Raw genomic sequence first — 14,084 nt, 5'->3', positions numbered from 1 at the left:
TGTTGCCCCCCTCTTCTCCTGCGAGATGGGCAGTCATTTCCGCAGCTACATCTGGGACCCGATCCTCATCATCTCTCAGATTGTTCTCATGCAGTGCATCTACTACAGCTTCTTGGGTCTCTGGTTAGCTGGTGTTGATGGTTTGGTCCATTCCAGTAGATCACTTGACCAGATATTCAGTTATGAGGTAAGAATCTGTCCAAATAGAGCTGGATGAAATAGTTACGACAACCATGACTTTCCTGAAGTAAATGTAATGTCACGTGGCACATATTGTTTACAAGCTGTTTTATTGACGTCTTTCCCAGGGTGAAACACTGAGTGAGCGATTACATAAGACTTAAGACATGATAGATTTTAGTAAGCTGAACTGTTGCTTTCATCATACCATATGATGGTCATTAATGTTTTTTTTTAATGTTTGGTTTATGATTAGCACTACAGCGATCTCTCTCACGCCACATAAAAGAGCATCAAAATGGTTTTGTTTGTATTTCATGATAAAATTGACAAGATCTGAAATCTAAGACTGTTGTTTTTATCAAAAATAACAAATCACAAAGCTTATCGTGATTTTTAGATGAAAACGGCGTAGACTAATAAATCGATCTTGGCATTTAAAAGTCAATATTGGTTCATCGAAATGAAGATTAAAATTGATATTGTATAATAACTAGTTTACTTTCTTTCAAGGTTCTTGGGTTTTCAACAACACAAGGCCGCTTATCTATGATGGCGTTTATTCTGAATTCTCTCACGTGGTAAGTTAATATTACTGTCTCTTATTTCATACAGTTATCTCACTTTTATCTTAGGTCATTCTTGGCTCTGTTTCTCTTTCTCAGTGCTCTTGGCCTGTGGTTCTTCATCCGACGGGGAAAGCAGTGTCTGGACTTCACCGTAACGGTGCATTTCTTCCACATGATCGGCTGCTGGATCTATAACGCCCACCTCCCAGCTGCCCTGTCATGGTGGTTGGTCAACGTGGCCTGCATGGCCCTCATGGCAGTCATTGGCGAGTACATGTGCATGCGGACAGAGCTCAGAGCCATCCCTGTCAACACGGCACCCAAATCGAACCTATGAGGACTGTTTAGAGACAGATGTGCCACAGCTGGTCGGTGTATCGGCAGGGCTGGCGTGTTGACTAATGCCGCTGTGGTTTTCCGGGAGGATGAGCAGAAAGGACTTGTTTTTTGGTGATGTATCGGTCACGTCACTGTATTTAATCCGGATGACATTGAGATGTGCCACATGATGTCAAATGGGTTTTCAAGATGCATCGTATGAGGATGATGACTTCCCGTAGCATTCTCATCATTTCAAAGGGACTATTGGTGTCATATTTAGTAATTATTTAGGATTAACGGTTTTCATCAGATGGCTACGGAAAATATAAAAGTGATGATGTGTTCTAACCGCGCAGAAAAGCATCATGTCTTATATGCAAGTCTGTATCTAAATAAAATGCAATATAATTCTGAATTATTGGATAGTGGATCATAATCCTTTGGAAAGAAATGGGGTTTTCATGTTTTATCAAGTCACCATTTTACAGTTACCAATGGCAGAGTTTCATTGACCTCAAATGCAAGTTCAAGTGAACATGAAATCAAAATGGACCCATTTACTTCCTTGATAGATGTTCCTGTTGTTATTGAGCACGTTGTTCCAAAGGACAAAATTAAAAGTGGAAGTTTTTACTTTTGTGTAAAAGCTGGAAAAGTTTTTAATATCCTAGTTCAATTGGAAATATATATATATGAAGAGTTCAGATGCAAAACCCTCTAAATGCCATTTGAAATTTTCTTCTTTAATGATGATTTTTATCAAACTTGTATATTTAAGTTCAGTAATTTCACTTAAATAACAATTAATAGGTAATTATCATTGCCATTTAAGTGAAATCACTGAACTTAAATATACAAGCTTGATAAAAATTATCATTCTAGAAGAAAATTTCAAATGGCACTTAGAGGCTTTTGCATCTGAACTCTTCATATATATATATATATATATTGAATAGGATAAACCCCTTGGTATGAACCATCTCGTTTTCGAGGGGATCCTAATTTACAATGCAAAACAGCAAATCAACAAATCAAACACATTACAATGAAAAAATAAGACATATACACACACGCACAAAAAAAGAAAAGTAGGTGAAATATCACATTAAGGAAGTAAAATGTGTCTCAGATGCTGTTTTATGTTTACTTCAATGTATTTTGCATTAAACATTGACCCACATGTCTGTCAGCTACAATCAATATCCCTTTCAGAATTTGTTTGCAATGAGTAATCGCGTGATAAATGCTTTCGTTAAGTTAAAAGGCAAATCAGACAGACCAACCATATTTTTTTACATATACTGTTGCAATAAATCAGAAACTTCAATGTATGTGTTAATGTATGATCTGGTTTGTCAAAAGCGTGAAGTTTTTCTTTTTCTGTTAACCTTGCAACATCATGTTTCTCAAACACTTTCAAGCCACATAATACTGTCTTCTACAATACTATAGGAAAGTCTGTGAACTGTCTTGCTTCAGGCTCAATATATTTAAGAAGTGGAAAAGTTGTTGCAACCTGTTTGTTATTGTATTGTGTTTTAGGCATTTGGTCAATGGTTTTTGCTTTTGGTAGAACTTTGTAGCTTTGAATTACTGAACAACATAAAACATTAAAGTTGAACTGCTTAAAGTTGCTCAAGTAAACATCATGGCAGCCGCATGGATTTTCAAACGTGTGGCAAAATACTCATTGCTTTAAGATGTTAAAGTTTTCGCAAATGTTTTGTCAGAATAAAACTATATTCTGCGGTGTCCTTGATCTGTATTAGTATAATCAGTATTCATAATAGAGCACTTGTGTGAATCTCATGAAGCCTGGGTATATTTTACCCTTAAGAAATGTTTGTCTTTTAGGGCCACAGCTTTAATATATATATATATATATATATATAATTTGCATATGCTAATAAGAATTCAGAGTGTTTTTTTTTCTCATTGTACATGTAGTTTTTCATATAGGTATTACATTTAAATATATTTGGAGGGAAATGAGCCTAACTGTCATGATAAAGGTAAATCCAAACACAAATGTATTTATTTAGGGGTAAAATTGCCAATAGCTCCCAAACTCGGGGTGGCGCAGTGCGTGCACGCGCGCGTTCGCTCGAACCCAAACAAAGCCGTAAATGATTCTCTCATGTTCTGCTTCCGGTGGTTCTCGCCCCGCGCTGCACCGCTGTGAAAATGCCGAAGTGAGTCTGTCTTTTATGTTTATTTCATACAAACATGTACGATATATTATAAAACAAACAGCACGTCTTAGTCGCGAAAGATTATTCAACGTATCTGGTGTACATTTCGGCGTTATAGAAAACTACATTACAAACACAGCTGCGTTTCTCAGATAAGAGCTAGCTCGCTAAGCTAAGTCGGCTTTTCAATGGGTTCAAACTATTTGACATAGTGTGCTTGTTCTTGTGTTTATTCACAGTTTAAATGCTTTAAATAACGTTTTTCTGTAGAATCCAATTTTTAACAAAAAACGTGCGAAAATAGAGCGATCAAAAGAGTAACTTACCATGTAAATACCATTCATTGCACGTTAATTTCTATGCTATTATATTACCGTATACTAATATACATGGTTCTCTAAATTATTTACAAGAAGACTATAGTAATAACTATAAATCATGGTACTTGTTACTTTTGTACGTGGCAGTAACTTACTTTACTATGGTATTTATTTATTAATGAATTGATATTATCTATAGTATCATCCCTGTACTCTAGTAACACTACTTTGTTTTTGTGTAATGCGAGTTTTTTTGACTCCAGTTTTTTTTTTTTTTATCTCTCTTTCAGGTTTTATTGTGATTATTGTGACACTTACCTGACACATGATTCGGTAAGATTATCACTCTTAATCTGACCTGTTTAAAATGACGTTCATTATTATATATGTGTAAAAGTTCATTGTGTATTTAATCTCTGCAGCCATCCGTCAGAAAGACACACTGCAGTGGACGTAAACATAAAGAAAATGTGAAAGATTATTATCAGAAATGGATGGAGGAGCAGGCTCAGAGTCTCATCGACAAAACAAGTGAGTAAATCATATTCTTATGCATGTTTATCAAGATATTACCCCTGATCTATACATAATACGCATACTTATCTTAAATCAGTTGATTGGGTGCTTATTTCTCTAATTTTTGTGTGTTACAGCGGCTGCCTTCCAGCAGGGTAAAATCCCACCCACGCCTTTCCCAGGAGCCCCTCCACCTGGCGGATCTCTGCTTCCTCATCCAAATATTAGTAAGTTTCAGAGCTCTGAAATGTTGTCTGCCTTTCGTGGCTGTCGCACAGCTTACCAAGTAGTTCTCAATGCTTATTTGTGAGTTTACAGGCAAAAGCACTGGGTCTCATTCACTAATAATTGCGTGGATTATTTCATATTTGTACGCACAGGAGAACTTCCCACGAAATCTTTTTCCTCCACAATGATTTTTCTCTGCACTATTATCTATATTCTGAAGATTTTACTAAGGGGTTTAATGTATCACTCGCCTAAAATATATATAACATTTTTATTCCTAAAAACTGCTGACAGTATTTTATTATTAATGGAGTGATAAAAAGAAATCCAAAATCCCCTCTCCGAAAACACTACACAAAATCATATAGATTTCCAGATATCCATATACTGGATTAACAATTCTTGTTTCATTTTATATTAGTTTATTACAAAATGGCTCATTAGAACATTTAAACATTTCAGAAATCTTGTAATGCAAAACAATAGGCAATTTGTTAATTATTAGTGTAAATATACTCTATTCACCTGTGGTGTCTTGCCTTAACATTTCAATTCTGAACATATTTATTCCACACTAAATTTAATACAAGTAGAATGCTCTTTTATTAAGTTATTTCACTTAAGGACTTCTTTGGTAAGATTATGCCTGCAAAAGGTTTTGGATATTTTTTTTTAATCATGCGTTTATATATATATATATATATATATATATATATATATATATATATATGAGTTGTTTGTTTGGTTTTATTGTATTTAAATGAAACCTATCTATCATGAAAATAGCCTTTGATGCTGACATGGCATTAAATAAAACAATCCATCCACACTAAATTGTATTATATAAATATTGGCATCATATCAGTCACCATGCTCTCTAGCTATTTGTCAATAAGAATTTCCATAACTGTTTAAAAACACGTGTTTCTTTTTATGTATTAGAGATTAGATCTAGATTATGTACCAAGAATACGATTTTTTTTTTTTTTGCAGGTGGACCGCCGAGGCCTGGCATGTTACCGGCTCCACCAATGGGTGGTCCTCCTATGATGCCCATGATGGGTCCACCTCCTCATGGCATGATGCCTGGAGGACCAGGTAAGATTGGTGACCACCTAAATCAAATGTAGAAGTAGCCAAGTTCATGTCAAGGGTGTCTCATCAACAACAATCTGAATTTAATATCTAAATTCTACTGGGTTTCTTTCAGGTCCAGGTATGCGGCCACCAATGGGCGGACCTATGCAAATGATGCCCGGGCCACACATGATGCGGCCTCCTGCTCGGCCAATGATGTTGTCCGTTAGACCTGGTATGGTGCGACCTGATCGATAAAACCACGGTGCCACGATTTCCCACCAGATATCAATGCAAGACTCGGCCAAATATCTACACTGGTTTTACAGTCGATTGAAGATTTTTATTGCTCATTTGCGTTTCATGATTAATGCCTGCAGTTCAGGAAACATTGGTTCGCTCGAGTGACTCGGATTATGACAAATTCCTGTAAAATTTAATGAACCTTCCATTGGCTTTCATTTCATATTTATGACAGACCAGGGGGTTACAAAGTGGGTTTGTGTATGATGTGCGTTTATTACGTTGATGGTTGTTTTGTTTTTATTTACTGTTGTTTTTTTTTAGCATTTTGTTTTTCATGTATTTTGAGAAAATAAAATGGAAAAACAACCTTTTTTTGCTTGTTTTGATTCGGTCTGCTTGTACAGCGTTTAAACGAACACAGCAAAATGTATCTTGATTACTCGCAATAATGTAATCAAATCAATAGCCAACCCAGCTAGTGTTGTAATTTATAAAATGTCCTGAAATGCAATTCAAACAAGACAAAAACAGAGCAAAAAGTCTTGAATTTATTAGTTCAATGGCATTGAGATAGTATAATGATTGTTTTTTTTTTTTAAGTAAATGGAATGAACATACAGAATAGTATGAACATTCAAGACAAAAAGTACATTTAATCGACATCTTTTAATCATAGTTACTTTACCTTCTACATAGGCCAACAGTGGTATTTTTTTCTTGTGTTGTCAAGTGCAAGCATTCAGCCCTGATCCTGGTATGTTTCTGACATCCTCATACTCTTCCCAAACAGGGAAAATAGAGGACACTAATGTAATTTGTGTTAAATAGTTTGTCAATATTTGCTCAAATTATGTGAAGTTCAAAAGAAATTCAAGTGAATTCAAAGAGGAAGCGAGGGAGAAGTGTTGCCTGAGGGATTTGCATTTTTTTCCTCATTTTCTGTAAATCATTCCTACTATTTCAGAACATGTGCCCACAAAAACAACCTGCTAACTATAAAAAATAAAACACTTTCATAATTCTTAGACAGGATTTGTGACAGATGGCCATAAAGTGACATTTAATTCAGCTCTTTGTTTTCGTACGGCAAATCAATAGCCTAAATATGCTACATCTTTGCTATTTCACAGTAAGATCATTGCATCAACCATTGATTTGCTATTAATTTAGCTTGATTCCCCACATACAGTTAAAAATATTTTTGCTGATTTACATCATTTCTTCTCAACTGTAACGTTTCCATCTCAGGTCTTTGTTTTAAAGGGATGGTTCACTTTGAAATAAGTTTTTTATACGTTTTAGCTTACCTCAAGGGCAATGTAGGTGTCTTTGCTTCCACAGCATTTTCAATTTTGACATTTTTTGGTCAAACCGTTGTCTGTCAGTCATAGAGTGGAAGTCTATGGGGATCTCCTAAAAGAGCATGCAGAGAAGTCCAAATTAAACATGATTAAATGACTCGTGAATGTAAGTATACACTGATGGCCAAAGACACGAAACAAGCGGTTTGTGTGAGAAAACGAACAGTATTTATATCGTTTTTACCTCTTGCTGTCGAACTCATCTGATGTCCAACTGAACCGTCTCCAGCCTTACGCCGGAAGTGATCTCTCGTGCGTCTACGTCACACAATGTTTACACGGAGATTTCGGGAGTTTTACCTTTTACTAAACATATTTACATATAACGAAATCGTCTTCCATTGCGATTTCCCGTATATATAAATATGTTTAGTGAAAGGTAAAACTCCCGAAATCTCCGTGTAAACATTGCGTGATGTAGACACTCGAGAGATCACTTCCGGCGCAACGAGACGGTTCAGTTCGGTCGAGTTCGGTTCAGTTGGACTTCTGATTCAGATCAGTTCGACGGCTGTTAACAAGAGGTAAAAACATAAATAATGTTTGTTTTCTCACTCAAACCGCTCGTCTTAGGCCATCAATGTGTACTTACATTCACGAGTCATTAAATCTTCTCTGTGCATGCTCTTTGAGGCGGACCCCCATTATATGACTGATTATATGAAAAATGTCAAAATTGAAGATACTGTGGAAACAAAGACACCTCATCTTGGATGCCCTTGTGGTAAGCTAAAACATATCAAAATTAATTTCAAAGTGAACCATCCCTTTAAACGCCATACATCTTCAACAAGCAGTTCTACAATGTACACAGTTTTTATTTTCATATTTTTCTAGGTACTATATGCTGCTCACGTCACCCACAATCCTCCATATGAAAATAAACCACAGTTTAAGAGGGAACATTGATGTTCACACAGTGCTCAGGAAAGAGAATTCCAGTTTTCCAGAAATCCCACAAAGTTCCGTTAGCGAATTGAAAATATTTGAGTGAATCTCATGGACAAACTTGAGAAATGCCTTGATCATCCCAAAATCAAATTAAAGAAATCCTATTTTAAGGACCATACAATTTTTTTTTTTTCCAAATTCCACCTTAACAACTTTTTAACAAATTAAGATATATTAATATTGATATTACGATGTAATATTAAATCTGTAGAGTACAAATATAAGTATACATTTTGGTTGTATCTGTTGCATTTGACTTTTACGCATTACAGTCATGATGATTTGCAGTGAAAAGTCCTAAAAATAGGCTTCGTTTGCTATATGCGAAATCTCTCCTTTGATTTTGGGGTGAAATTGCCATTGTTTTATGAGATTCTATCAAACTGAATATCATGCTGAATCATATTTTATATTTGATACATCACGTCCATTTCCACATCACCAGAAAATCAGTTTATCAGTTGAGTAATGTCCTTATTCAAGTTCATTTTTGCAGTAGGAGCAACTTTGGACAGTCCGTTTGGTACGGCAGTTAAGTGCTAATTTTGTATTTCTATTTCTCTCTCGCATACTCACTCAATTTCTTCCTCATTTGGACTCACACATAAAGTTTCACCTGATTCCCCTTCAATTCACACCTTGGTGTCCGGAAACTTGAAAGGTGGAGTAAGCTACACAAGGAAAAATATATTGGAATTCAGAAATGGGAATACTCTAGCCCAGACAGGACTGCTGATTAAACTAGAAATATTGGTAAAACTTTATTTAAAGGTGACAAAGTTACACATTACTACATGCATTTACTATAGTAATAAGTAAATGATGCATAATTATAAGTTAGTAACCCTAAACCAAACCCGAACCATAACACTATAGCAAGTACATGTATCAGTAGTACTCTGTAGACTACTTATTTTAGTAAGTGATCTACAATTTAACTATGTCACCTTAAAATAAAGTGTAACCGAAATATTAAATGGGAGACAAAATTTCAGAAATATGAACACAATATCAAAAAATACACAAAGCTCACGTTACAGGATGTGATGGCATGAGTGAAATTAATCTTGAGTTATAGCCTCTTTGGCAATTACCAGTTAGGAAATGGGACAAAACAATGTCAAACGATGGTAATTAAAGCGTGAGGATGACAGCGATGTCTGGATGCTGAGGATGTGCAACACAGTCACAAAGAAATTACCACAACTTTAAGAGATAACTCCGTTAAACAGGAGATGAGAGACAAACACTGCAGTTTAAAGGTGAGCAACAGCCAGAATCAAACCGTCCTTTTCCACACATGAAGAATAAACACAGCCACGTACACACTGCAGCGATTTGAGAGTGATGACATTTAAATTAGAAATAAATCCCCAAAATTATCATTCTGAATGTGTATGATATAGGCTACAGGAAAAGCGACCGTTGCGAAACCGTCACCATAGCAACAGCGTCTAGCAGGGTATTTTTAATTTATTTATGTCGTGTATTTTTAGGTTTGGTAGGAGAAACTATCAAAATATATGAATACGTCAAGACACACCTCAGTTTATGTGGTTTTTCTAGTCTGAGGTGATGATTAAGTCGCTGCCGTGATAGTTGGTTCGGTCGCGTATACGCATATTGAATAAAATGCGGTTGTCACTATTTAAATGTTCCGTGCGTGAATCTGGTTTCAAAATGCAATTGTTACTGCTGTAATAACAAAACTGGAAGTAAAAACAAATCTTATTTAGCCGCAGTCTGAACATGGCATATATGAAACAAGACAAAACAAAGTAAAACAGCAGATTTCTAGCATCTAATACACTGAAATAACTTTTTTTTGCGTGAATAAACAAAGTGGTGCAAACTTACAGTGGTTTTCCAAACGTTCAGTACATCACAATATGCGTAAGGCTGTTCGGACCTTTTTTTTTTTCAGTAGCCTTAGTGCTTTTCTTTTCTTGGCTTCATTATCTTCTCTCTAAAGATAATTGTCACCATGGGAAATCTTTTACAATTGAAAAAAAGTAACATTTACTCTTATTAAGTCTATGAAAATACTTTGTCTCATCTTTCTGCAAATGGCTTCCCTCGGGTAACTAAATTTACGGAACAAATCATCAATCACAAAATGAACATCGAGATTATACACACACTTATCATGTGATGTTAACAATGTAAAGTTTCAAATATAGAACTCTACGGAATAAAATGGATTCCCTTGTAAAGATAAAAGGTCGTTAATCTAATTACGTCCCTTAAACAATGGGAAAACAGAATGGGAATGTTGTCTTAATTATTCCATTTTCTTGGGGCTGTATTTTACTCTTCCTAGTAAAGCTGTATTGCATTTCCCAACCTCTAAACACTCTAAACAGGTATAGTCTTTCTTCAGAGGGCCTCAGAGCTGCAGATGCCTGGTAAGAAAAAGGGAAGCACTGGATGTGAATCGAAATAACAGACCAACTCTTTTGAAAAACTAAAGAACTGCTGGGGGGGGGGAACTTGGGTCCAACTACAGAGGGGGAAAAAGTGATCTAGTGCTACGGGGTTTGAGGAGCGCTGATGGGGAACGGCGTTATGTTGCATTCATGATCGTGAAAGTATGTAAACTTGAAAAAAGTACTAGTATTGCTGTTGCAGTCAGAGTTTGTTGATCTACTAATTTCTAATAAAGTTCCACCAACGTGTCCATCCAGATGAGGAGATGTAGAAATGCTACAAGAGCTACTCGATAGGACCCGGCGCCTACACATTGGCTCAAGTTCGGAGCTTTTGTGATAGAGAACCCTCTGGTACGAGGGCCGAACCGTAAACATTCAGCGTAACGTATAAAATATCGAAGCTTTCAGAGGCGATTTCGGACCATGTCGGAAGAGTTTGAGGAGGCTGGTTATACGGCATATCCAAGAATTCCAGAAAGCGCTCATTGGTCAAGACGACAAAAACGGATGGTGGAGGCGTTCGGCTCTCCGAGAGGGCAATGCGGGCAAGGACCGGGGTCGGGATTGGCGTGGGAAGTAGTCTTGCCCTGAGGGAGGCTACAAATCACAGTGAGAAGGCACGGGGCACTCAAGTTTATGGGGCGTGGGGTTGAAATAGGGCAGCAGGCGGGATTGGACAAGGGCCGTGCCCTGCTTCAAAAAATGGTGGTCTCATACTTGGTGCTACTGGAAGGTCTGGAGCAGTCCCGTGGTTCGAAGAGCCAACTGGTGCTGCCCAGGGACTGCAGGTCCGTTTCCGGGTCCTGAGGGTCGATCTGCCAGAGAAGTAGGAGCGAGGAGTGAGACCGCAGGAGAAAATGGCCGCCAACGGAAACCCACATTTCACACAAGTGAGGAAGTGGCCGTTGTGGATGAACACCATGTAGGAGAAATCACCGTAGACATAGACAACAACACTTATATCTGGACCTGATGCTGGTTTGAGTGTATAAACACAAATGCCTGGAAATAGCTGCTCATTTTTTTAAGAATTAGAGGATCCATTTACAAGAAATCTTTAGGTAAATGTGTCCTTTCAAATTGCACACAATTTGACGCCTGATAATGTCATTTTGAGGGTTTTCCAAAAAAGTGACGAAATTGAGTTGGATAACCAAAATTGTAAATGTAAGATATTTGTGTGCAATGTTGTTACCGCAACGCTTTAAGTATTCCTTAAAATGCAATACTTTGTTTTTGAAAAGACCTCTCAATGACACTGTTTGGCGACACCAACCACTTTATGAAACTCAAGCCCTTTCTCATCCCAAGGCGTCATATAGGACGCTTTTGCCAAAGCGTAGACATCCAACGCACATGGCACCCTTTAGCGTCAAATGAGATGCAGATATATATGAGGCAGAAGGCGCCTCCTAGTGGTCTGACCCTAACCCTACCACAGACCTAAACCGTCTCATTTGACACTAAAGGGTGCCATGTGCGTTGGATGTCTACGCTTTGGCAAAAGTGTTGTATATGACGTCTTGGGATGAGAATACGTTGGAAACTCCCACTATGTGGAATATTTATACCCAATTGAAGAAATGTGTAGTGATATGTGAAGTACAACTATAACAGCAAAAATCTCCCGAAAACATGTCTAGGTCATATTTCACCCCAAAATCCGTCATCAATTACATTTTGCTTATATTAAAATAAACCATTACAATTTTGCATTGTGAAATTTAAGACAATTATGCACAAAAGTTTCATTACTGTAATGCTAATGAACGTTTTACTTTGTACTGTATTTCTGTTAAAATTAAAGGGGTGGTTCAGGATTTTGGACATCGGGGCTCATTTCCAAGCTAGCTTTAGTGTTATTTATCAGTGGAGACAGTTTTCATAAAATGTCATCCAATCCTTCCAGTTGCATAGTTTGCCGATGCTAGGCTAGCGCAAGTCAATGGTAACTGCTAGCCTGCTATTAAAAACAGTTTTACCGACTCCACAGTACACCAAAAGCAAATACATTATAACGCCAGACTATCGATGTAAATGTCTGCTGAGGGAATAATGTTGGAATAAATACATAATTATATGCTTATATATATGCTTATGCTTATTTATCATCAAAATAATGTCAAAACCAATTTTATAGACATAATCTTCTTTATGCAAAATATAATATCTTCTTTTTTTTTTTATTCTGGAGTGAAATATCATCTGGACATGTTCTGGTCAGGTTTGGTGAGAGTCAACTAAACAAACTTTATTTATATCAAGCACATCTTCAGGCCAAAACAAGAATTTGCCAATGGCACAACATATCCTCATCCTACGATTATACATGATTGCAACCTTTATATCATCTTGAATCTCATCTTTATATCATCTTTTAAATTTGTGACCTGTTGCTAGTGTCAACCAAAAATGTACATGGGGGAAAAAAATAGGTGGATAACAGTGACAATTGGAAAACGTAACAGGAAAATTAGTAAAGTGAATAAGTGGCAGGGAAGAGAAAGCCAGAGAAGTAGCAGGAGGAAGAGTGCTGGAGAATGTGAGGAAGAGAGAGAGAGAGAGAGAGAGAGAGAGCAGAACCTGAACTCCAGGGCTGATAGAGGGCAGCGGGAGGTAGGAGGGGCGGTGGGCGGAGCACGTGTGACAGTAACAGCAGCGGCATTCAAGCACAGGTGCACCCTGGGAAGGAGGACCGGGCAGAAGCACAGAGACATAGATTACAGGCTTACGGCAGCAAAGTAAAGACATTTAAGACATGAAAAGTATACTGGGACTGGAGGTGACGCCTCTCGAACACAATTAAACCCGCTCTTTCAAGTGGCTCATTCCTACTATAGTATGCAGTATATTTTTTTTACCACTCCATCAAATATGTCTTAATATATTGGTTAGAAATCATATTAGTTTTCTTTTATCACAGCATCACATTTAGGTGAACATGAAGGTGAATTTTAAGTGGGTTCACTACCTTAGTTTTAGCAATGTTTTTAATACTGCACTTCTAACGTGAAAAAAAAAAACATATTAAAAAATATTTGAATTTTTTGAAAAAATGTTTGAATATATATTTTCGAGTGTCTCACTCTAAAACGTTCCATACAGTTTGATAAATCTACAGAAATTAGTATGATATCAACATTTCAAAATATGTTTAAAACAATATCAAATTTAACTTATTATTAAACAAAACTTAGCTGTTCCTCTTTCTGACACCTATCTATCAATCAAACTATCCCTTGCTGATCAATGGCAAACTCGTTATTTTTGTCTTGCAATTCTGTAAATAATCTAATCATATTTAATAAAGGCCAAAACAGAAATGACCCAAGAATTCAGCTCAAGTTCTAAGTAGTGAAATAAACCAACACTATAATTTAGCACACACACAAAAAACAGCTATTCAAAATTATTTCCATATTGAATTAGATGTAAATATGAATAAATAAGAAAGTACTATTTTCATGTTATCACAGTGAAGCTGCTTTGATACAATCTGTATTGTGAAAAGCGCTATATAAATAAATGTGACTTGACTTGACTTGAATGAAGCATCTGGTGCAAATGTATTGTGTTAAAAACAGGCTGAAAATGATCCTAATGTAATTGGACCTTAGTTAGAGTAGATGCCATATTTAAACTGACACAAATGCAAATTAAAGCCATTAAAATATTACATCTATGATATATTCTG

The 14,084-nt window shown here is 36.6% G+C and overlaps 3 protein-coding genes across 6 annotated transcripts in view; 2 read left to right on the top strand and 1 right to left on the bottom strand.

Moving 5' to 3' along the window:
- Positions 1–25: 25 nt before the first annotated feature.
- On the top strand, positions 26–2,824 carry sys1 (SYS1 golgi trafficking protein). Its single transcript, XM_039691935.2, has 3 exons — positions 26–187; positions 694–761; positions 846–2,824. The coding sequence occupies exons 1-3, from the start codon at positions 26–28 to the stop codon at positions 1,084–1,086; spliced, it is 471 nt and encodes a 156-aa protein (XP_039547869.1). The 3' UTR covers positions 1,087–2,824.
- A 295-nt stretch (positions 2,825–3,119) lies between these two features.
- On the top strand, positions 3,120–6,020 carry snrpc (small nuclear ribonucleoprotein polypeptide C). Its single transcript, XM_039693543.2, has 6 exons — positions 3,120–3,262; positions 3,873–3,915; positions 4,005–4,113; positions 4,236–4,325; positions 5,320–5,424; positions 5,537–6,020. The coding sequence occupies exons 1-6, from the start codon at positions 3,255–3,257 to the stop codon at positions 5,659–5,661; spliced, it is 480 nt and encodes a 159-aa protein (XP_039549477.1). The 5' UTR covers positions 3,120–3,254; the 3' UTR covers positions 5,662–6,020.
- Positions 6,021–7,626: 1,606 nt separating this feature from the next.
- The window catches only part of anks1ab (ankyrin repeat and sterile alpha motif domain containing 1Ab), a 33,433-nt gene continuing 26,975 nt past the window's right edge, over positions 7,627–14,084 (bottom strand). For 2 of the 4 annotated variants that reach the window (XM_089134482.1, XM_089134483.1), the window contains 2 exons: positions 12,974–13,072; positions 7,627–11,205 (listed from right to left, as the gene is read on the bottom strand). In XM_089134482.1, coding sequence (XP_088990608.1) covers positions 11,086–11,205; positions 12,974–13,072 — 219 coding nt within the window. In that variant the 3' untranslated portion in view covers positions 7,627–11,085. The remainder of the gene's footprint in view (positions 11,206–12,973; positions 13,073–14,084) is intronic. The other 2 variants (XM_039692235.2, XM_089134484.1) reach the window with 2 other exon arrangements.

This window comes from Pimephales promelas, chromosome 8 (assembly GCF_988280905.1).
Source record: "Pimephales promelas chromosome 8, fPimPro1.hap1.1, whole genome shotgun sequence".
Classification (NCBI taxonomy): domain Eukaryota; kingdom Metazoa; phylum Chordata; class Actinopteri; order Cypriniformes; family Leuciscidae; genus Pimephales; species Pimephales promelas.
Note: the sequence above shows the minus strand (reverse complement) of the source record. Positions and strands in the feature narration are given on the sequence as shown.